Raw genomic sequence first — 25,128 nt, forward strand, 5'->3', positions numbered from 1 at the left:
AGAAGCTGAGTGTAGTAAAAATTTTAATTTTATGTATTTTTGGTATCAGGGATTGTACCCAAGGGTGCTTAACCACCGAGCCACATCCCTAGCCCTTTGTTATTATTTTGAGACCGCCTCACTAAATTGCTGAAGCTGAATATGAACCTGTGATCCTCTTGTCTCAGTGTCCCAAGCTGCTGGGATTACAGGTGTGGGCCTCTGCCAGTTTGTAGTAAAAAATTTTAAGGAGTTGGTGAGAAGCTGAATAATACACAAGGGGACTGCTTTTACAGCATTACTACTATAGCGTTTCCACTGTTAAAAATAGATTACTCTGCTGGGCTTGGTGGCGCTCACCTGTAATCCCAGCGGCTCAGGAGGCTGAGGCAGGAAGATCGAGAGTTCAAAACCAGCATCAGCAAAAGTAAGGTGCTAAGCAACTCGGTAAGTCTCTGTCTCTAAATAAAATAAAAAATAGGGCTGAGGATGTGGCTCAGTGGTTGAGTGCACCTGAGTTCAATCCCCGCTGCCAAAAAAAAAAAAAAAAAAGAAAAGATTACTCTGAAGTTTTCTCTGCATGAGAATTTTCACTATAGCTTATTGAACTATTTTTTAGTTCCTCCAGGTCAAGGATATGGAGCCCCACCCAGTTCAGCGAGCTTTTCTGGTTATCCACAGCCACCTTCACAGACTTATGGTGGTGGTCCAGCCCAGGTCCCACTACCTGGTAGGTATCAGCTGGTAGTACAGAGAGAAACAGTAACATAATACTGTGAAGTTTTCAGTTGCCATTGAGAGAACTTGGTTTATGTTTGTGATAGTCTTCAGTGAATATGTATATGGTTTCATGAAGCAATTTAATGGAAGTGCTTAATCAGTAATGGGGATGTGGAATCACTTTTTGTATTTAAAAGTATCTCCAAAGCCAAAAAGAAAACACTTCTGTCCAGTGTGTGCCACAAATGAAAACACCCCTGATAGCCATTCCAGGTGGAGTCAGAATTAAATGTGGGTCAAATGTAAAAATAAATAATTTGTTACTGTTGTGTAGAACAGGGAATATTAAAAAACCCATGTTGGGTTTAAAATCAGTGCCCTAGTGTGTCATCGTGTTGATAGCATGAATGTTCTCATGTTTCTGTATTCATAGTGATCAGTGTTATTTTGAAATATTGTCATATAACCTGTTTTTTTTGGGGGGGGGGTGTTATTGTTGTTTTTTTAATATTTAGGTGGCTTTCCTGGAGGACAGATACCTTCTCAGTATCCTGGAGGACAAGCTCCTTACCCTAGTCAGGTATTTTTGCTTCTACCTTTTAAAATTTAGTTTGGGAAACTGGAAAATGCCAAAGAAGGATACCACTCCTTTGCTAATATTAGAGGTTTCCATGAAGCAGAGGAAATGGCCTATTACAGTTACTTGACTTTAATCTTTGCTTCTGATAGATCCCTTGCTGTCTTTTGTCCATCAGCTTTTAGTATCCTGATAACTTCAGTAAGAGACGTACAGATCCTTCTTACAGATAACGAAGCTCATAACTTTAAAGATTCACTTGGATTCTCAGCATTGGTTTTAGTTCTTTTTCCTCTTTCCTGCCCTTACCAGCAATTATAACTATGAACTTGGTCACTGGGTGATTGGAATTTCTGACAATGATTTATGAAGGGTTGTTTTGCTTTTCACTTTTCCGTTTATAACTTTCCACTCTTCTTTCAGATCAATACAGAATCCTTTCCTTCCTATCCTGTTTTTTCTCCTGTTTCTTTGGATAATAGCAGTGAAGTGAGTAAGGCTTTCTAATGTTCATTAATCACTAGATCCTCTCTATATTCCTCTATTTGTTTCTGGTTTCTCATGCATTTTTCTTTCATCACTTCCTTGAAAGCTCAATTGTGTGGGGGTTTATCTTTTTGTCCAGTAGTACTTGGCAGGGCTTTAAACATGGGAGTTGGTTAAGCATGTTGCATCAATTTCTTGGTAGCCCCAGACGGTCTCCCATACATATGTATATGAAATCTTCATCCCATCTCTATAGATCTGCTGGTTTATTATATTTCTTTTTCAGTGGTGCTGGGGACTGAACCTAGAATCTGAGCATGTGAGGCAAGCACTTTGCCACTGAGCTACATGTTCAATCTGATAGCTCCTTATTTTAATACTGCTTTATTATTTTTTGTGTGCTGAGTGTTTTTTTTTTTATTATTCTTTTTAGATATAGAGCAGTAGAGTATATGACAGTAGAGTATATTTTGATATGCATGCATGGAGTATAACTTTTTTTTTTTTAAAGAGAGAGAGAGAGAGAGAATTTTTTAATATTTATTTTTTAGTTTTCGGCGGACACAACATCTTTGTTTGTATGTGGTGCTGAGGATCGAACCCGGGCTGCACGCATGCCAGGCGAGCGTGCTACCGCTTGAGCCACATCCCCAGCCCCATGGAGTATAACTTATTTTAATTAGGATAATACTATTTTATTCTTAAATCACTTTATTAATTATTTTATATCCTGTGGAAGTTACTAGGATCAGAAGCAGTATACTTTTACCTTGATTTTATTATTGATTTTCTCTATTATATATTAACAAAGGTCTAGCATTTTCAAGCTTATTTTAGGCTGGAGTATAGTATTAGAAGAGAAATAACTTAGTGAATTATTTTGGCTCACTTTTCTGATTTGAGGAATTTGAGATCCAAAGAGGTACCTCTTCTAGGGCCATAAAATTAGGGAAAGACAAAGGTGAAGACCTGATTGTAGTTCTTCTGACTTTCAGACCAGAGTCTTTCTGTTACTCTGTGCTGCTTTGCCAGTACAGCAAATGATATTCCTCCAAAGCACATAGTAAATGGCTTTCAGTCCTTTTTTATGATTGAAGTTGATTATTCATCATGTTATAAATCTGTGGTTAATCACTTGTGAGAATTTTGATTTTAGCTTATGCAGATATATAGTTTTAAAGACATCATTTTATAATTAAATGAGATTTTTTAAAAAATATAGAACAGTAAAATTAAAATATATACACGTATACCACTTATTTTGTGTAACAATTTCCACCTTAAACTAGAACTGAAATTAATAGGGAGACCCAGCAGCTTGGGAGGCTGAGGCAGGAGGATTGCAAGTTCAAAGCCAGCCTCAGCAATTAGCAAGCCCCTAAGCAACTTAGCGAGACCCTATCTCTAAATAAAATATAAAATAGGGCTAGGGATGTGGCTCAGTGGATAAGCAGCCCTGGGTTCAATCCCCGGTATTTAAAAAAAAATGGGGAGTTAACAGAGCAGTAGATTTTGGAAGAACTTTTATTTATTTATTTATGTATTTTTTAATATTACTGGAGATTGAGCCCAGAGGTGCTATACCACTATGCTATATCCTCAGCCCTTTTTTGTTTATTTAAAAAAATTTTTAAGACAGGGTCTAGCAAAATGTCCCAGAATGACCTCAAAATTTTACTCCTCTTCCTCAGCCACTGGAATAGTTGAGATTACAGGCATGCACCATTGTGCCCACCTAGCTGGAAGAGCTTTTAGATGGAAATAGTTTAGTAGCTCAGTGGTTAAGTAGTTAAGTTCAATCCCTGGTACAAAAAAAAAAAAAAAAAAAAAAAAGCCCTTACCCACCTTTAGTACCAACTGATTTCAACCTTCCCACTGAAAAACTAACCAGAATTAGAGTTGGACCAGAGAGATCAGCTAGCCCAATTACCCATACAAGAGAGTAATTTTTCTTTATATCTTTCTTTTTTTGGCGGGCGGGGGGTGGATAACCAGATACTGAACTCAGGGGCACTTGACCACTGAGCCACAACCCCAGCCCTATTTAAAAATATATACATTTATTTTTAGTTATAGGTGGACACCATATCTTTATTTTATTTTTATGTGGTGCTGAGGATCAAACCCAGTGCCTCACGCATGCTAGGTGAGCACTGAGCCACAACCCCAGCCCTATTTTGTATTTAATTTGGAGACAAGATCTCACTGAGTTGCTTGGAGCCTTGCTTTTTGTTGAGGCTGGCTTTGAACTCGTGATTCTCCTGCCTTAGCATCCAACAAAGGGAGGGACTTCTATTAGCAGACACATAGTGCTAAGAAATCTCTCCTAGAGCTTTGACTGTTAGGAACATAGACTGATTTCTTTGAATTCAATATAATTCCTAGAGGATGATAATATTCTTGAAGATTCATTTCTAACTTAAGACTTTCAACATAGAATACGTCAACATTTTTCTCTACGGATGAAAAATAAAAGATTTTTTTCTTTTAGACAAAAGAGGAAAACAGTGGGAATCATCAAACAGTGTATGACCACAGTTCATTTTTCTTACTGTTCAGACCAGGTTATTAAAAGCAAGGTCTTCTGCCCTTCTAAGAATTTAGACAATAGTAGCTATCTCAATGGCCAGTATCTTAGTTTCTTGATACAGTAAGGCTTAAGTAAGAAGAGTATGTTGAAATTTTTTATACTTGAATATTTGCTACAAGTAGAATAATTATAGTTTTTCCTTAAAACCATCATAGGAATATTTCTTGCTAGTATTCTGCTTACATTTTGGCTTAGATACTAGTAAGTGGGAGGGATTATTGACCATAAAATATTATCTTGGGACTGTATCTCTCTGGTAGAGTGCATGCCTAACATGCCCAGGCTCTGGGTTCAATCTCCAGTGCTGCCAAAATAAAAGTTTTTTTTTGAAAGAAGGTCATGTTCCCTTCTTCCCATTTACTTTGACCTTACTGTATTATTGTATTCGGTAGGTATAATTTTAAATTCACTTTTAGTTGCCTAAAAAGCAGTTGGATCATTTTTGAAATAATATTGATTGCATGTTTAAATGATAATACCTTTGACATATTTGGTTAAATAAAACATGTTGTTATAATTAAAATTTTTGAAAAATTCATGGGTTATTATCTTGCTTCATTCCATCCCTTATTAAGTCTGACTTGGAATATTTTAAGAAAACTCTTGAATTGTTTCCTAGCATAGTGTTTAAAGTGAAATACTATTGCCCAACCTCAGACCTTATTTAAATTTTACTAATTGCCCCAATAATGTCCTTTCTGTGATTCAGGATCAAATCCAGAATGAAACACTGAATTTATTGTCACATCCCTCAAGTCCTCTTTAATCTAAAATAGTCTTCAGTCTCTTGTTCATGACCTTTACGCTTTTGAAGAACACTCGTTTATTTTTAAAACATTTCTTAATTTTGGGTTTGTTTGATATTTCCTCATAATTAAATTCAGGTTATGCCTTTTTTTCAGGAATACCACAGAAATGTTGTTTTCCTAGCATATCATATCCAGAGGCACTTAGTGACTTGTTCCATTACTAGCAAAAAAATTAGTTTGATCACTTATTTAAAACGTTACTTGCTCAGTTTCTCTCTCATGTAATAATCCAAACTATGCAATTATCTTTGTTCTGATCATACTTTTGTCTCCTAATTTTAGCATCCATTGATAATTCTTGCCTGAAACTGTTATTACTGTGGCACTTGTCAAATGGCGATTTTTAAATTTCCACATAGATTTGTACTTTAAAAATATAGTCAAGGGTAGAGCGCTTGCCAAGCATGTGTGAGGCACTGGGTTCGGTTCTCAGCACCACATAACAAAAAATAATAATAAATAAATAAATAATAAAGGTTAAATTCTTAAAAATATGTATATATAAATTACATATATATGTGAAAATTATATATGTATGTATATGGTCTGTGTTCTGTTTTCTCGTTTGTTTCCTCATAAGATAGGAATATTCTACCTTTCAGAATCTTAATCATTATTTTTTTCATTTTGTGGTTTTATTATAAAACATTTTATTTTTAATAATCAGGGCCTTTGGAGGAAATGAAGAGATATTACCAAAATTATATTGCTAGTTTGAAAACTTGTTGGGCTCTCATATCTATTTAACTAACGCCATATTCTGCCTTTACATCAAACATTTTCACTCATCTCATACTGTTTAGGGATCAGTCCTTTTTTTCTTCCTGTTCTAGCAAAAAGGAAGCCAATGCATAAGAAGACCATAACTTTAATTTCACAAGTTTGACCCTTTTGTGTCCTTGAAGATTGATGTCTGGCTAATCTGTTAATACGAGAAAAATTGGTTCCAAAGTGGGATAGGTCTTTCTATCTGTTCTAGAATGAGCCCTGGTAATAATATGCTCATATTCTTGATATTAAATCCAAATATTGACCTTCTTGCCTAAAGATTGATATCAGGAGAATCTTTAATTTGCCTTATTGTCAGCAGAGAATCCTGACTTGGATTTTATGTTTTGTTCTCAGCCTGCAGCAATGACTCAGGGTACTCAAGGGACCATTCGACCAGCTGCCAACTTCGATGCTATGAGAGATGCAGAAATTCTCCGTAAAGCAATGAAAGGATTTGGTAAGGAAAACAGATTTTGTCTTTTATAAGAAGTTAAAGTAATTAACTCTGAAGTAAAATAAACCTTATGTTATAAACCAAGTTCATGTGTCAGCCTGTGTGCCCATGCTTCATTTTTTTCTGGTACATACTTCCTTGTAAGTATTCTATGGAATGATCTCCAGTAGCACCCAACATAGATTTCATCCTTACTTCAATGTGTATGGTTCTTACAGGGACAGATGAGCAGGCAATTGTGGATATTGTGGCCAGTCGTTCCAATGATCAGAGGCAAAAAATTAAAGCAGCTTTTAAGACCATGTATGGCAAGGTATGGGTTTTTGTTTCTGTGTTTTTGCTTTTCTTTAGTGAGCACAAGCAGGGGCAGGTGGACTCTGCATTCATGTCAGATTGGATGCCATGTTTTTATTAGTATCTTTAGTACAATGGAGAGACAGCTAGAAAACATAGACTCAGGAGTGGTGAATTCACTATATATTTCTTTTAAAAGCCTTTTTCATTCTAGAGAAATCCACATATATATATATATATATATATATATATATATATATATATATGTAACTACTTGCCAAATACATGTAACTACATACATGTTTTGTACATGCTATGTTCCTGGCCTTTTACACCTTTTTGTCTGCATGACCAACAACTTCTTAAAGACTGGGTTTGAATATCAGTTACTATAATATTTCTGTCATTGCTCTGGGCAGAATTTAACTATTCCTTCCACTCTGGTCCCATAGCACTTTGTATACTATCACTAATCTCATGGGACACCTCTTATAACTGTGAGCTTCCCTAGGATAAACCATGTGTGTTTATCTTTATGCCTGTAGCACCAAGCATATAGTAACAAGTAACTTCCTAATATTTGCTGAATGGATGATCATTGATTAAATCCAGCAAGACTATGGCTAGCAAGTTCCATCCTTCTTCAGATTTAATGAGAAAAACTGGGCAGCATTATTTAGCTATTTATATAGGAATCCCCAAAATTTCCTAATATCTTCTGCATCTAGTTTACTTTTCTCTTCTCAAAATGGAGTAGTGATTCCTCAGTCTGGCCTTGCCTATTCTTTCTTTTCCTCTGCCCAACCCAGATTCAGTACTACTGCGGCTACTTTTTTTTTTTTAATTTTTAGGAAGGTGTGCTCTGGGGATCAAACCAGGACATCAAGCACATAGGCAAGCACTCTGCCACTAAACCACATATGCTTCTTTATTCTTTTTTTTTTTTTTTAATCTTTTAGTTGTAGTTGGACACAATACCTTTATTTTAATATGGTGCTGAGGATCGAACTCAGGGCCTCTCATGTGCTAGGTGAGCATTCTACCCTTGAGCCACAACCCCAGCCCCCTCCCGGCTTCTTTATTCCTAAGATTAAGTATGCAAACACAAGCCCTAGACTTCCTTAAAGTGCAATATCAGATTCACTTCTCTCATATTTTCCATGTTATGAATTTCTTCAGTTCCTATCTAGTCTGTTATGCTATCTTGAATTTTCTCAGATATTGCTTTAGAATTAAAACTGAACTTACGACCTATTTTTCTTACCCCAGCTACCTTATCACTTGACTTCTTATTGGTAAAATGAGTTTTCTTGCATACTGTGGAGTCATCTTTGAGTCCATATTCTTTTTTTAAAAAAACATTTATTTTTTAGTTGTAGGTGGACACAATACCTTTATTTTGTTTTTATGTGGTGCTGAGGATTAAACCCAGTGCCTCATGCATGCTAGGCGAGTGCTCTTCCTCTGAGCCACAACTCTAGCTCCTGATTCCATATTCTTTATCAATTAGTGAATATTTATTCAGGGCCTACTATATGCAAGTAGTGTCTTGTCCTAACAATTTTATTTACTAAGTTTTATTCTATAAAATGACTTTTTAAAAATGTCTTTTGTATACTTTGTTCATTTCCATTGCTGCTGCCTAAGTTCAAGCCTACTTGCCTGCCTGCCTTTCTTCCTGTCTCTCTCTTTTCCTTTCTCTCTCCCCCACCTCTTTCTTTTGTGGTGCTGGGGGTCATACTCATGTTAAACAAGTGTTCTACATTGAGCTACACTACCAGCCCAAGTCCAGGTCTTTATTACTTCTTAACTACATATTTCAATAGCCAAAATGTTCTTATTTATAGTCTTTTTATTACCAGGGACCATCCTGCATGTTGTTACTATTTATATCAAACTATCTTGCATAAAAGTTTCCAGTGGCTCCTCCCAGAAAGTAATCCAAGATTTAGTTATCTGCTATGAACTATGAAAACCTCCTTATCTAACAAAATCAGTTGTCTTTATTATTCCATTGAGCAAGTTTTACTCATTCTTTCCTCTTATCTGGTGATTCTCAAAAATAGCTAAATATCATCAAGAATTTTAGAACTTAAAAACACACAGAATTTCTAAGTCTTAGTGCTAGACACCAATTTTTAAAGAAGCTATGTAGATGATTTTAATACTGGGAACTACTTCTTTATTCCTTGTTCATGTTCCATCTTTCTGCCTGAAATACCCTTTTTTCTTTGCCTGCTAATTTTTTTAGGTATTCTTCAAAAGCTGGACTAAAAGCTTTCTCTGAGCTCTCTATCCCTTTAAAACTTCCATGTTTCAACTTTTTTGGTTTGTTTTTGTACTCCTTGTCTGGTGCTGGAGTACAGGTTGGCATGTATTCTCTTTTTAGATATTTATCTTTCCAAATGAGAACAAGATGATGATGACTTCTATTTCCTCATAGAACCAGTTTCTTGTATTAAATAAATATCCATTTATATTATTAATCTGAGTTATTATTTATTCCACATATTTCTCATCTTTGTAACTGGTAAAGTAGAACTGCAATAAGAATATATCAAGTGTTCATAGATAGAATGAATATGTATCTGCTCGAATGTAACACACTTCCAGTATATGTGTTATTTCTTTAGAATATCACTTTCAGATTTGAAATTTAGGTTTTTCTAAAGCAATTATATTTCATTTTTTCATATTTTTCTTAAAAGATTTAAGTGATAAAATTTGGAGAATATGTATGCTTAGGTTGCATTTGTAATTAAACAGGATTTAATCAAAGATCTCAAGTCAGAGTTGAGTGGAAATATGGAAGAACTGATTCTTGCCCTGTTCATGCCTCCTACATATTATGATGCCTGGAGTTTACGGAATGCAATGCAGGTACTTTGTCATTTACTATATTTTATTCCATTTCACATGTAAAACCCCACAAATTACAGTGGTTCTGAATTTTCATATCTGAAATAGTTGTTCAGTTCTAGAAGACAAGTATTTGATGGAGTAGTAAAATTTAATTACTTTCAGTAATTGAAAATAAAGATTTTGCTTTTCTTTTATATACTTTACCCTTTTCTTCATTTCACATAGGGAGCAGGAACTCAGGAACGAGTATTGATAGAGATTTTGTGCACAAGAACAAATCAAGAAATCCGAGACATTGTCAGATGTTATCAATCAGAATTTGGACGAGACCTTGAAAAGGACATTAGGTCAGATACATCAGGACATTTTGAACGTTTACTTGTATCCATGTGCCAGGTGAGTGTAGCGTGAATGTTTGTGTATAGTAGAGGGAACATACTTTATTGCCAATTTCTAGTGAACATTCTTATTCATTTTAATATTTAGCCACCTTGGAATATTGCCAGCTTTAAGAGGAATAGCACAGATTTGGTATTCAGGGTTTTTTGTAGTTAATACTGGGATTTATTTCTGCAAATTTGGATTTTGTAAGAAATTAGAAATTGGGGCTGGGGATGTGGCTCAAGTGGTAACGCGCTCGCTTAGCATGCGCGGGGCGCTGGGTTCGATCCTCAGCACTAAATAAAATAAAAGATGTTGTGTCCACTGAAAACTGAAAAAAAAAATTAAATCTCTCTCTCTCTCTCTCTCTTCAAGGTTTAGTGGAAACAGAACCCAGCTTTAGGCTAGAATGGGGATAAAACTGTACATTTAAATTTAGCAGTGTCCTGCCAGTTATATTGGACCAAATGAAGATATGTAGGACAGCCATAGACCTGCTAAACTATGTAAAGAGAGCCAGAAATGCAGAAAAATATTTAAGGGTTCATATTAATAATATGATTAGTATCATTCTTATTCTGATTCCCCAAATATGCTGGAGAAGTAACAGACAATACCCAAACTGGTATTTGGACAGGAAGGATGAGGATGTATTTGAAAGAGATGATAAAAAAGACTAGCACACAGATTCAGTGTAAGGAGTTATGGCTGTCCTACTAGTGCATATGTCTTGAGGAAGACGGACTCTTGAAAGCCAATGAGGTAATTGGAAAAAGTGCAGAAGTTAAGGGATATGGAAACAAGAAAATGAAGCAGATAAGTTGTTATAACAGTAACAGAGCAGGGAAGTAGGTTAGCATTTAGAAAGAACAAGGAGGAAAACAGGAATAGTTGATGCTAAAGAAATGTTTTAAGATTTTACATGAATTGCTGAGTTTCTCTTTATTCAGGAAGGGTTTAAGACCCCGCCATACTTTTCCGCAGTGTGAATAGAAGATTAGCTTCCTAGAATAGGGGACTGCATTTTGAATGTGGGTTCAAAGGCAGTGTTAAGGGAAGTTTTTCCTTGAGCATCTTTTTCTGTGCTATGTTCAGATACCCATTTAGAATATCCCTGTACATATTCTTTGAGTTAAGTGCTTCTTAGAAAACACTTTTCACCTTGAGAGAGCATCTTTTCATTTTGTTCCTCAGGCACCAACTCGAAAGGGCAACCTTGTATTAAGATTATACTTGGGGGGGGCTGGAGTTGTAGCTCAGTAGTAGAGTGCTTGCCTAGCATGTATGAGGCACTGGGTTTGATTCTCAGCACCACAGGTAAATAAATAAAATATAAAGCTCCTTTGACAACTGAAAAAAAAAATTTGTTTTTTGAAAAAAAGTTAAAAAACTAAAAAAACCTTAGATGAAGGAAAAGAAGTCCATAAAATTTCCATATTATATCTTCCCTCCTTAGACTTTAAATTCCTTTAGGGCAAGAACCTTTAGTTTTATGAATGGATATAAGGGGAATTCCATACAGTGCATATTGATGTTTAAATCCTAGCTTAGGAGAGTTTTAATTGTGTCATTTGGTAGTTTGTTTCTCCTAGTAAAGAGATTTTTGTTTAAATCTTTTCTGTTTTAATTTGACTCTCAAAGCGCTAAGTTTCTTCCTTTTTTTTTTTTTCCCCCTTCTGTATCAGGGATTGAACGCAGAGGCACTTTAGCACTGAACTACGTTTTTTATTTTGAGACAAAATAAGTTGCTGAGGCTGGCCTTGAACTTGTGACCCTCCTGTGTCAGCCTTCCAGGTTGCAGGTCCCAGGTTGCCCGCATGTGCCACTGCCTGTCTTGAAACTCTTTGTTTTAAAATAACCTTATTAAACTCTGATCATTTGCTATAAAATCCATACAGTGCAATTAGTACTACCTGCACTGCTACAGTTTCTTTGGAAATGAAAGATACATATGATGACTTAATGTATTAATCTTTAATAAGTTGTCTCTTTAAATCCAAATGTTACAAGATTGCAAAACAATGTTTTTAATAGCACTTTTCTTCATTTCAATTCGTGCCTTCTGTTTTTTTGCAGGGAAATCGTGATGAGAATCAGAGTGTAAACCACCAAATGGCTCAAGAAGATGCTCAGCGTCTCTATCAGGCTGGTGAGGGGAGACTAGGGACAGATGAATCTTGCTTTAACATGATCCTTGCCACACGAAGCTTTCCTCAGCTGAAAGCTACCATGGAGGCTTATTCCAGGGTATGAGCTTTTCTTCTGAAAATTTGGTGTCTGTTTTAGGATGTGAAAATATTTAACCCTATAATTTTTGTTGACAGATGTCTAATCGAGATTTGTTAAGCAGTGTGGGCCGCGAGTTTTCCGGATATGTTGAAAGTGGTTTGAAGACCATCTGTAAGATATTTTTGTGCTTTTCTTGGTTTTGTTTTCCAATCAATAGGGGTTTGAATAGTTGTTCCCATTAAGTGATAATAATTAATAAAATCTTCCTGGCATCACTTAGGCAGAAACTGAGTTAATTATATGTTTTTCTTTGTAATTTCCTGTGAATGGTTGCTGGTGTGGTCAAAATAGGATTGTTTTGAGATTATTCAACTTTATCTAAAATATCTTTTCCTGAGAACTGTGCAAGAAGATTCAATAGATTATAACACTTCTTTAAGGTGAACAGGAAAGCATTAAGGAACTACTGGTACCACGACAAAACATTTTTGAACCCTCAATTATGGTTTTTAAGTACTTAGCCCAATGAGACCCTTTTCCCTTTTGAAATTAAACAACCCGTTTCTGGTGATCTAAATGCCCAGATGTCTATTTGAAATTGAAATTTTGTTCCCAGGGATACTAGGACTAAGGAGAGTAACACATTGTATTAGCAATGGAGTATCTTACAAATATTACTATCCTAATTATAGCAAAAGTGATAAATGTACACTTAGTACCCTACTATTTGTAGGAGGAAACTCAACTGAGTGAATTTTCTAGAGAAATACCAGATTTCTGAGCATCATTTTGAACTCTGCTCAAATCTTATATCTTACTTTCAGCCAAATGATATTCTTGACTGAAAATTTGGTGTCTGTTTTAGGATGTGAAAATATTTAACCCTATAATTTTTGTTGACAGATGTCTAATTGAAATTTGTTAAGCAGTGTGGGCCGAGTTTTCTGGATATGTTGAAAGTGGTTTGAAGACCATCTTACAGATGGTCTATTTTACATGAGTCCTAGGCTTTTTTTTTCCTTACAGATGGTCTGCAAACCACTTAAAGAAGTTTGTCATTATTCCTCTTAAGATATTACTGGGGCACACTTCTTACAGATTTTTCCATTGTAAGGGAGCAAATATAATGAATCTAAATCAATGCATTTATGGAGAAAAAAATGTTTTATGGGACAGAGGAAATCTTCTAGATTTGAAGGTAGCTTGTGTGGTACAGCAAGAAAGAAAGATGGCTGAGAAAAACTAAGGGAGGTTGACACCTCCAACTCCTCTGAGATTTCTAAGATGATTATGTAGAAAATAAAGGCAAGCTAGAAGTGACAAAAGAAGCTGGAGGGGTAAACTGGTTTCCAAGTCATGATTTTAGTCTGAAGTATCTCTGACTTGCAGTGCAGTGTGCCCTGAACCGTCCTGCCTTCTTTGCTGAGCGGCTGTACTATTCTATGAAAGGTGCAGGCACAGATGACTCCACTCTGGTCAGGATTGTGGTCTCTCGAAGTGAGGTGAGGCAAAGCAGCACTTTCTCTTTTTGTCTGGGATTTTGAATGTTAGCTTCTTAAAAATGTCTTAGTTGGTTGTGAACCCCTCAAGAATATTGTAAGAAAGAGCTTTCCTTGTCACTGTATTTATTTGTCATAGTATTCACTTTCTTAATTTTGTGAGAGAGGCCTATAGTAGTGAACAAAACCCTCTACCTCAATAAAAACACCACCAAGAAATGTTCCTAATTGAGAAGATCTGTGGAGACTACTTATTTTATGGCAAGTTGAATGATATTTATTTTTAATTTAATTTTTGTAAGAAATAGGAGTCAAGCTGTGTTGCCTAGGCTGGCCCCCAAACTCCTGGGCTCAAACACTCTTTCTGCCTGAGTCTCCTGAGCAACTGGAATTATAGGCACGTGCCACCATGCCTTGCTTGTTTGCTTGCTTTGGTTTGTTTGTTTATTTATTTATTCATTTATTCACTTTATTTTGCCGGGCTGGAGTCAAACCTAGGGCCTTATATATGCCAAGCAAGTGCTCTACCACTAATTAATCTACAGTCTTGGGCTTATTTTTTTAATTTTGCTCATGTAAAAAATTACATGAAAAACTAATATACGTTAATCCTATTAGATATGAAAGCTGATTGAAATTTAATGTCCCTTATTCATTATAAGGGATCACCATTTTTCTTTACCTAAATATGGACTCAAACATTTTTATTTTTATATATATATGCATCTATAAGAGTGAGTGAGTGTGTGTGTGTGTGTGTGTGTGTGTGTGTGTGTGTTTAGTGTTGAGGATTGAACCCAGGGCCTTATGTTAGGCAAACACTCTGCGACTAAGCTGTAGCCTGAGCCCTGAAATTTTTTAGTTGTAGGGAAATATACACTACTAAATAATACTAGAGAAGCTAGATCATTTTTACCAAACCAACCAGTATATGATGTTTTAAAAAACATTTTGTGTGTTTATTCTTAGTTCTCTAACCATGATCTTTTAAAAAATTATAATGAGGAGCTGAGCTTGTAGCTCAGTGGTAGAGCATTTGCCTAGCATGTATGAGGCATTGGGTTCAGTTCTCAGCACCACATATAAACAAACAAACAAACAAATGTCCATTGACAACTTAAAAATATTTTTAAAAATTGTAATGAAATATTCATAACACAAAATTTACCATTTTTAAACATCTTTAAGTATACAATTCACTGGCCTTAAATATATTTATGTTATTGTGTTACCATTACCACTGTCCACCTTAGAACTTTTTTCTTCTTGCCAAACAAAATTTCATGTTTCAGTATTGTAGGTACCTCTCACAGCATGAGGAAAGTTAATACTGTGCTTTATTCTACCTTTCTCATTAAACAGTAACTCCCCAACCTCTTTTCTTTCAACCCTCAGAAACCACCATGCAACTTTTTTTTAAATTTACTTATTTTATTTATTTATGTGGTGCTGAGGATTGAACCCAGGGCCCTATGCATACTAGGCAAGCATGCTACCACTGAGCCACAACCCCAGCCCAACACCATGCAACTTTCTTTTTTTTTTTTTTTAAGAGAGAGAGAGAATTTTTTTTTAATATTTATTTTCAGTTTTCGGCGGACACATCTTTGTTTGTATGTGGTGCTGAGGCTCGAACCCGGGCCGCACACATGCCAGGCAAGCGCGCTACTGCTTGAGCCACATCCCCAGCCCGACCATGCAACTTTCTATTCCTATGTTTCACTGTGCTAGCCACCCCGTATGAGTGGAATCATAAACGTATTTGATCTTTTGTGACTGGCTTTTTTCACTTAGCTTAGTGTCTTCATGATTCAGAAATTTCTCCCTTTTAAAGGCTAAATAATATTCTATCATATCTTTTTTAAAAAAAATTTTTCAGATGTTGATGGACCTTTATTTTATTCATTTATTTATATGGGGTGCTGAGAATTGAACTCAGTGCCTCACACATGCTAGGCAAGCACTCTACCACCGAGCCACAACTCCAGCCCCAATATTCTATCTCATCTATTTACTACTTTTTCCTATTTGTCTTTGCAAATGTGGCTTGTTTCTACCTTTTGACAATTGTGAATAATGCTGCTGCAAAGATGGGTATACAATCTGTTCAGGTTCCTACTTTTCACTTTTTTCTTATTTACCAAGAAGTACAATTACTGAATGATGTAATTCTATGGCTCTTTTGATTAGTGGGGAATCACCATACTGTTTTCCATTGCAGTTGCATCATTTTACATTGTCACCAGTGATGAATAATGGTTCCCATTTGTTAACATCCTCTCCAACACTTATTACATTCTTTGTTTGTGATAGGAATCATTCTATTATCAAATGGCTTATTCTATCATAGCCATTCTGTTTTTTAAATGATTAATATATTTGGAATAATAGATAACATGAGTATCACACTTACCCAGTATTTTACAGAACAGTTAATCAGACTTCCATCGGGTAATGCTAACCCTGGTATGAATGTCAGCTATAAAATGTCAGTCACTAGGTGTTTCCTCCTTCCCCACATTTTGATTATTAAGAACTTATGATTAGCCAGGTGTGGTGGCACATGCCTGTAATCCCAGCAGCTCAGGAGGCTGAGACAGGAGAATTCAGAGACAGCCTCAGCAACAGTGAGGCACTAAGCAACTCAGTGAGACCCTGTCTTTAAATAAAATACAAAAAATGGCTGGGGACATGGCTCAGTTGTTGAGTGCCCCTAAATTCAATCCCCAGTGCCACACACACAAAAAAAATTTACGATCATTAAGAATTACAGTAAATACTAGGGGTTTTTGACTAATTTTTTTTTCCTAACCTATCATTTCTTATGCAGATCGACCTTGTACAAATAAAACAGATGTTCACTCAGATGTATCAGAAGACCCTGGGCACAATGATTGCGAGTGACACAAGTGGAGATTACCGAAAGCTGCTTCTGGCCATTGTGGGTCAGTAGAAGGGATTTTTTTTTTTTTTAAAGGAATGAAGCTATTCATAGCTCATCCTTTAGAACAATGACTGACCCGCATGCAGCAGTATCAACTACCACTTAACCAAAACAGCTTTTTACCAAGGACTGTCAGGGTAATGTGCTCAGTTTGCACATGTTGTTGTTGCCTTAAATCTAATGTTATCTTTTCATTCTGTGTATAAAGTAAAGCCATATCACAATGATGTAATAATTTTGCAATGTTTGTAAAGCTTCATTCTCACTGCTTTTATTCTAATCAGGATTTCAAATTGAATAAAAATCACAGCAATATTTACATGTGTAATCATGAGTACATGTTTTAAAAGATTTCTCACTGGACCAGGGACATATCTCAGTGTTATAGCAGTTTGCTGGGTGTGTGAGGACATGGGTTCAATCCCCAGTTCTGCAACAACAAAAACTCATCACCTCAATCTAGTTAAAAAAAAAAAAATGAGAAATTACTATTTTATAAAAGTAATGCTGGTTTGGCTTGACTTCAGAACATGATTGTGATAAAGGAATATAAATAATGATGTGTCCACAATAACTCACAGCTATTAATAACTGGTTATTTCCCTCCTTCCCTCTGCCTTGTGCATGCTCAGCAAGTGCTCTACATCCCTGTCCCTTTAAAAATAAATTTATTTTGAAATGGTTTTGCCAAGTTGCCAAGTCTGGCTTTGAACTTGTTGTTCTGCCTTAGCTTCTCAAGTATTTGGGAATGTGGGCATGTACCACTGTGCTTGCTTATTCTTTATTTTCTAACATCTTAGTCTTTTCAGCATAAATAGAAAAAAAAAAAGAGAGAGAGAGACTTTGCTTTAGCTAGGTTTGTATTATATTTCCATTTAAAAAAAAATAGATTTATGGGGGCTAGGCTCAGTGATAGAGCGCTTACTGTGCACGGGTGAGGCACTGGGTTTGATCCTCAGTACCACATAAAAATAAATAAATAAATATATTGTGTCCATCTACAACTAAAAAAATTTTTTTTAAAATAGATTTATTTTGTTTATTTATTTATTTTTTATGTGGTGCTGGGATGTGATTCTGCAACCTGTACACTTGGAAAAATGAGAATTCATACCCCATTTGTTTCAAATGTATGATATGTCAAGATCATTGTATTGTCATGAGCAACTAATAAACAATTAATTAATTAATTAAAAATAGATTCAAATGTTGGTAGGGGGTACTCCGGATTGAACCCAGGAGCATTCTGCCTTGAGCTACATACTCATCTTTTTAAATTTTTATTTTGAGACTGGGTCCCACCTCCTCAGTCTTCTTAGTAGTTGAGATAACAGACGTGCACCACCTTCCCCAGCTTAATATCAGTATGATGTTCGCCAAATGAGAACAATTTACCTGAAATCTGAGCAAAGAGATTTCTACAATCTTCAAATTGGTAAATTTGGAGATTATAGAGATTTTGCTGGTGTTCTTGAGATTCCTTTCCATCCTAAGGCTGATTATTATAAACTATTTCTCTGCTATGGGATAGTGGGAGTTCCCTAAAGCAGACCACACAACACTGAAAGTGGTGAGTTGTTCAAACCTGGTATTGTAAACTGATGGGACTACGTGCAAGATGGTAAATATTGTTATGCTTCCAAGGCTGTTAGGAGCTGAGTAGGAGCGAAAGAAGGTTGCCTCCTCCTCTTCAGATCCCCAGTATCATGAACCCTAACTTTTTATTGGGCAGGACATCAGATTGTTTCTGTATTCCTATGGGATTCCACAGGATGTGGAAGAAAGGCAAGGATTACTTTATATGTTCAATACTCAAAGTAAAATAAATCATTTTTAATTTATATAAATCACTATCTTCTTTTAACCTTTTTTACCCTAAGCTTTGTTTCTTAGCACTTTACTAGCTATCCAATGTACAATAGGGTGGAGGATGTATTTGTTGCCTTTCTAGGTAATAAAGTCTACTAATAACAACTGTTTTATGGCCTTTCCTCTCATAATCATTTTTCTGTCATCTTTCCGAAATTCCATTTTAGGTATCATTTGTCATTTTTGCTTAACTACCAAACAACCATACCATCTTATTTTAAGTTAGCATTTGTAAAAGTCTTTGAAATTCTGATTTTACTAATTTATAAATTTGATTGATAGAAAACTACTTCCATGAAAAGTGATTAATAAAAATTCCCAAAAGACAACTTTAATTTTAAGATAACTAACTAAATAATCAATTTGGTTCCATGATTTTTCAGAAACAATGGAAATTGTAAATTTCTTTTTTAAAAAATTCAGCTCTTTTGACCTAGAAGGGTAATTTGTATCTTATTTTGCATGATTGGTGTTCTGTATTCAAAATATTTAACTCTGTACAGACCAGTTTTACCTATGACAACTTTTTAAAATGGAGTCAAATGTTTATATGTTTAAAATACACATCTTGGGGCTGGGGATGTGGCTCAAGCGGTGGCGCGCTCGCCTGGCGTGCGTGAGGCCCGGGTTCGATCCTCAGCACCACATACAAACAAAGATGTTATGTCTGCCGAAAATTTAAAAAAAAATTCTCTCTCTCTCTAAAAAAAAAAAAAAAAAAAGTAAAATACACATCTTACTTTTCCGAGTTTTTTAAATTGAGATATTTTTTATTGGCATGCTTCACTTAGTAACTTGTTGCCTGAGTTCATAGTTCATATTTTTTATTGAATAAAAAAAATGTACATATTTAAGGTACACATTATGGTGTTTTGATATGCCTTGTGATTCCAACAATCAGGTTCAAACTAATATCTGTCACCTGCCACATTTAACCAGTTTTTTTGATGTGTAGTGAGGACACTTAAGATCTACCTTAGCAAATTTCAAGTGTGCAAAACATAATTAACTATAGTCACCATGCTGAACATTAGATCTCCAGAATTTATAACTGAAAGTTTGTACCCTTTGACCAATATGTCCCTATTTCTCTACCCCCACCCCTAACAACTACCATCTACTGTTTCTCTGAGTTCTATTATTTTAGATTCCACATTTTAAAAATATGCAATATTTGTCTTTGGCTTATTTTACTTAGTATACCTGTCACACAAGTTTATAGTTAATCCCTGTTGCAAATGGCAGATTTCCTTTTTTTGAATAATGTTCCATAGTATATGTAGACCAGGATTTCTTTATCCATTTGTCCATTGGTGGACATGGGTTATTTCTATATCTTTTTCTTTTATATTTTTTTAGTTGTTGATCTTTATTTTTTTATTTATTTATACCTGGTGCTGAGAATCTAACCCAGTGCCTCACACATGCCAGGCAAGTGTTATACTGCTGAGCCACAGCCCTAGCCCCTGTTTCTATATCTTGGTTATTGTGAATAATGCTGCAGTGAACACGGGATTGTGGATATTTCTTCAAGATACTTTATATTTGGTGCCCTTCAATTATATATGCAAAAATGGTATTTCTGGATTTTAAGTAGTTAATATTTTGAGGAACGTCCATAGTATTTTCCATAACAGCTGTACCAATTTACATTTTCAGCAACAGTATAAAAGGGTTTCCTTATGCCTGTGATCTCAGTGGCTCGGGAGGCTGAGGCAGGAGGATCGTGAGTTCAAAGGCAGCCTCAGCAATGGCAAAGTGCTGAGCAACTTAGTGAGATCCTGTTTCTAAATAAAATACAAATAGGGCTGGGGATGTGGCTCAGTGGTTGAGGTTCAATCCTCAAAAAAAAAAAAAAAAAAAAGGATTCCCTTTTTCTCACATCCATGCCAATATTTATTATGTCCTTTCTTTCTGATAATAGCCAACTTAAGTATTATGAGGTAGTGTCTTCATGGTTCTGATTTACATTTCCCTAATGATTAGTGATGTGGAGCAACTTTTCATGTGCCTGTAAGCCATTTGTATGGCATCTTTGGAAGAATATTTATTGAGGTCCTTTGCCCATTTTTAATAGGATTTTTGCTGTTGAGTTTTAAGAGGTCTTAGTATATTATAGATATTAACCCCTTGTCAGATATGATTTGCAAATATTTTGTCCCATTATGCTTTTTGTTGATTTTTTGCTGTGCAGAAGCTTTTTGGTTTGATATGTACTTCCACTTGTTTGCTTTTGTTGCCTGTGCTTTTGGTATCTATCTAAACAATCATTGCCAACACTAGTATCAAGAAGCATATTCTTTTTTTTTTAAGTTGTAGTTGGACATAATAGCTTTATTTATTTATTTTTTCCAGTACATAAACATGCCACAGCTGCAGACAGCTAAGGATCAAATCCAGGGCCTCACACGTGGTAGGTGAACACTCTACCACTAAGCCAAAACCCCAGCCCCAAGAAGCATATTCTTTATATGTTTTATACATATGTACAATAGGGTGGAGGATGTATTTGTTGCCTTTCTAGGTAATAAAGTCTACTAATTTATTTATTTATTTTTGGTGCTGGGGTTTGATAGGTCTCACCTTTAAATCTCTATTTTCAGAGTTTACTTTTGTGTATGATGTAAGATAATGGTCTAATTTCATGCTTTGCATAATACATCACTTTTATGTCTACCATAATTCTGAAGATCTTTATTTGCCCTTGATGATTTAAAAAATTGGTTATGAAAGACATTAAAATTAGTTGCAATTTAGGCATGTTCCAAGAAAGTGAGGTTTAACATACCTTAGATGCTCAATGTATGAGTGAATGAATATTAAAGTGTCTCTGTGGGAGAACTGAATGCTAGCCCCTGGGAGGAGCTAGCCCCTAGTCTAGGAGATGAGTTAGTGGGACAGCAGAATGGCTTCAAAACCCAATGATTTAACCCTGAGACTAAGCAGTTATTTGTTATATTGAGCATTACACTAGGTCTCAAGAGAAAAGGCAAAGGAAAGAGTTTGTAAGTTAGTGGGAATTCTAAACAAATTAGTACGAAAAAATTATAAATGTTAGATTATAAATTCTGCTGAGGGTAAGAACTTTATTTGTTTTATTCTAACACTGTACTTGGTACAGAAGCAGATACTTAATATAGGTTTGACAAGCAATTACACTCAAAATCAAGGGAGTGAATAGTGAATATCAATTATTTTTCAACAACTTTTTTTTTGTCATGGGGGTCTTGTGTTGCCTAGCTAGCCTCCAACTTGGAATCCTCCTGTTTCAGCTTCCCAAGTAGCTAGGATTAGAGGCCCATGCCGCCAGGCCTGACAACATTTGTGTGTGTGTGTGTGTGTATATATATAAATACTAAGACGAATGATGAATTCAAGGTGAAATAAGATACAAGCTGTTCATAAGAAGATAGACCTATATACAGTTGTAAAACAAGGCAAAAGCAAGATACGTAGTTTTAGTACTTATATTTAAGTCTTTGGTGTATTTGTGAATTTATTTTTGTGTCTGGTGTAATAGGTCCAACTTCATTCTTTACATAACTGTATATCCAGTACCATTTATTGAAAAGACTATTCTTTTCCTCATTGGATTGTCTTGGCAATCTTGCAAAAAATAAGTTGACTATAAATATATGGCCTGGTTCAGTGGTGCACACCTGTAATCTTAGTGATGCAGGAAGTTGAGGCAGGAGGTTCATAAGTTCCAGGCCATCCTGGGCAAATTTAGTGAGACCCTGCTTCAAAAGAGGGCTTGGGAGGGCTTGAGTTGTGGCTCAGCGGTAAAGTGCTCACTTAGCACATGCAAGGCCCTGGATTTGATCCTCAGCACCACATATAAATAAATAAAATAAAGGTATTGTGTCCAACTACAACTAAAAAATATATATTTTTTAAAGGGCTGGGGATGTAACTCAGTGGTGGATCTCTCTGGGTTAAATCCCTAGTACCACCACTACCAAAAGTATTTGCTCTTCTTATCAGAAATTAATACACAAGGGGGAAAAATGAATACAAAGTGGTCACTGCTAAGTACTATTGGAAATAACTGTAAATTTGAAAGTTGAAGACGATTAATCTTGTCACTATGCAGGTCTAGATTCTGATGCTCCTTGCTGCAGTAATATGCCTAGTGATATCTGGAATATGATTTGGGGCCTAAACAGCCTCAAACTCTGTGAAGATGAGTTCCAGACAGAAGTTGGAGACAAGTTCTTCTGTTTCTGGGAGAAGATTATTAGAAGGTGCCCTGCCTAAAAACTTGCAGGGCAGCACAGCATCACCTCTTAAGGCAATGAAAGAAGAGGCAGTGGTGGAAGGCATTGCCTTGAACTGGCAGTGGGCATGTACAGAGCAAGAAGTTGAGCATCTGCCTGCAGAGCAAGCAGGCCAGGCCCCCAGCCACTTGCCCACCTCATTAAGAAACTGGTCTCTGCACAACAGCCCCATCAGCTCTTCACCTCAGTAAGCCCATCTCCACTGCAACTGCTTCATAGTGATTTCCAGAAGAATTCTTCACCATATTCTTGGCCCTAACTCTAGTTTATTGTCATGCCCAAGTGGGATGGCTCTCTTACTGCAAATTCACCCATAGTCCTCTGGGGAAAAAATGAAATGTCTTATTCAATAGTACCATGGTTTTATGTTTATTATTTGTGTGTGTGTTCCTAGGAATTACACCCAGGGACTTTGGAATACTAAACACAGTGCTGTAACATTGAGCTACAGCCCAAGGTTTTTAAGGACTTTTATTACCTACAACCCTACAACTTTATAGCTTTTGTGTTTTATTAGTATAAATAAGACTTATTTTAAAGTATGATTCTGGTAAATCAATATCCTAAGTAAGAAATTTTCCATGGACAGGTGGGGTGTGTGTATGAGCGTTTTTTTTTAATATTTATTTTTTAGTTATAGGTGGACAAAATATTTTTATGTGGTGCTGAGGATCGAACCCAATGCCTCACACATGGTAGGTGAGCACTATTCCTCTGAGCCCCAGCCCCAGCCCCAGCCCCATGTTTTTGTTTTTTTTTTTGACATTTATTTTTTAGTTGTAGTTGAACACAATATCTTTAATTAATTTATTTATTTTTATGTGGTGCTGAGGATCGAACCCAGGGCCTCACCCATGCTAGGTGAGCACTCTACCACTGAGCTACAACCCCAGCCCTGTATGAGCATTTTAATGATTTTGAAATTTCAAATGCATAGCATTTGAAAATTGTGCAAGGAACTTAGTCCCTTTCACCCAGATTTCCAAATAATAGTTTATTACATTTACTCTTTTGCTCACTATGGGTGTGTTTGCATGCATGTGTGTGCATCTATCTCTTGTTAATGATCTTTTTCTGGATCTTCTGAAGGCCAAGAAAGCAGTCCAAAAACATGTCTCAGTACTTCTAAACATTTCGCTGTATATTCCCCTAAACAAGGACATTCTCCTTCATAACATCAAACAACCTTCCACTGGAGGAAATCAATAGTGCTACAAGGCTACCATCCAATCTATGGAGTCTGTCCACATTTTGTCCATGGTTTTTTGTTTTTGTTTTTGTGCTAGGGATTGAACTCGGGGACACTCGACCACTGAGCCACATTCCCAGTCTTATTTTGTATTTTTACGTAGAGACGGGGTTTCACCATGTTGCTTAGCACTTCACTTTTGCTAAGGCTGGCTTTGAACTTGTGATGCTCCTGCCTTAGCCTCCCCAGCCACTGGGATTACAGGTTTGCGCCACCACACCTGACTGATTCATGTCTTAACAATGTCTTTTTTCCTTTATGGTCCAGAATGCTATACAGCAATACATGTTGCTTTTGGCTGTATGTTTCATAGGAATCTTCATCTGGAGAAGTTTCATCTTTCATTTCTGACAGTGTTAGAGTATAGGCCTTGAGCTGAGGATGTAGATCAGTGGCAGAACCCTTACCTAGCATACATGACCTCTATCCTCAGTTCTGACATGGTTGGGGAAAACAGGTCTTACATTCTATGGGATGACTTACCACCTGGGTCCCTCTAATAGAAGGAATACCATTAAAAAGATGCATTGCTTTTTTCAGTGCATCTCACTCATCAGGAGGCACATGAAGTAGAGTCCTCCCCACACTGGTAATAAAACCTCCATATGCTGATTATATGGCTATTTTGATTCATTGTTTTCTCCTCTATAACCAGTTAATATTTCATGGGGAAGAATCCCAGGATCTGCCAATGTCCTTTTCCTTATCAAATTTCCACCCATCAGCCTTAGTATTCATTGAAGATTCATGCTGTATCATCCTTCTTTATAGTGGTTGTCAAATATTCTTTGTCATTCTCTCTACACTCCTGGGTTGATATTCTACTGAAAGAATTTTCCTTTCCATTATTTATGCAATTGTGGATTTGCATATTCCTATTTTGTTCAGTGAGTCCATTATTGTAATTTTTTTGCTTTGATGCTTATATTGCCCATAATTTGGTCAACAGGTGTCCCTTCAAGCTGATTCTTAACACTCCAACATTTTTAAGTTGTATATATGGTAAGATTCATCCATGTTATGTGTAACTGTAGTTCATTCATTTTGACTACTTCTAAGATGCCATTTTGTGAAGGTACCAATTTATTTTTTAAAAATTTTTTAAATTTGTTTTAATTAGTTACATATGACAGTACAA

At 35.9% G+C, this 25,128-nt stretch overlaps 1 protein-coding gene across 5 annotated transcripts in view; it reads left to right on the forward strand.

The window, feature by feature from the left end:
• The window catches only part of Anxa7 (annexin A7), a 31,989-nt gene extending 15,075 nt beyond the window's left edge, over window positions 1-16,914 (forward strand). For 2 of the 5 annotated variants that reach the window (XM_058577906.1, XM_058577907.1), the window contains exons 4-14: window positions 599-709; window positions 1,215-1,279; window positions 1,700-1,765; window positions 6,287-6,389; window positions 6,605-6,699; window positions 9,447-9,560; window positions 9,768-9,938; window positions 12,000-12,170; window positions 12,248-12,323; window positions 13,542-13,654; window positions 16,482-16,914. In XM_058577906.1, the coding sequence (XP_058433889.1) occupies window positions 599-709; window positions 1,215-1,279; window positions 1,700-1,765; window positions 6,287-6,389; window positions 6,605-6,699; window positions 9,447-9,560; window positions 9,768-9,938; window positions 12,000-12,170; window positions 12,248-12,323; window positions 13,542-13,654; window positions 16,482-16,604 (1,208 nt within the window). In that variant the 3' untranslated portion in view covers window positions 16,605-16,914. The remainder of the gene's footprint in view (window positions 1-598; window positions 710-1,214; window positions 1,280-1,699; window positions 1,766-6,286; window positions 6,390-6,604; window positions 6,700-9,446; window positions 9,561-9,767; window positions 9,939-11,999; window positions 12,171-12,247; window positions 12,324-13,541; window positions 13,655-16,481) is intronic. The other 3 variants (XM_058577908.1, XM_046419786.1, XM_046419788.1) reach the window with 3 other exon arrangements.
• The last annotated feature ends 8,214 nt before the right edge of the window (window positions 16,915-25,128 follow it).

Source organism: Marmota monax, unplaced genomic scaffold, assembly GCF_021218885.2.
Source record: "Marmota monax isolate L192 unplaced genomic scaffold, Marmota_monax_Labrador192_F-V1.1 WCK01_AAM20220418_F8-fsc00019, whole genome shotgun sequence".
In the NCBI taxonomy this organism is placed as follows: Eukaryota; Metazoa; Chordata; class Mammalia; order Rodentia; family Sciuridae; genus Marmota; species Marmota monax.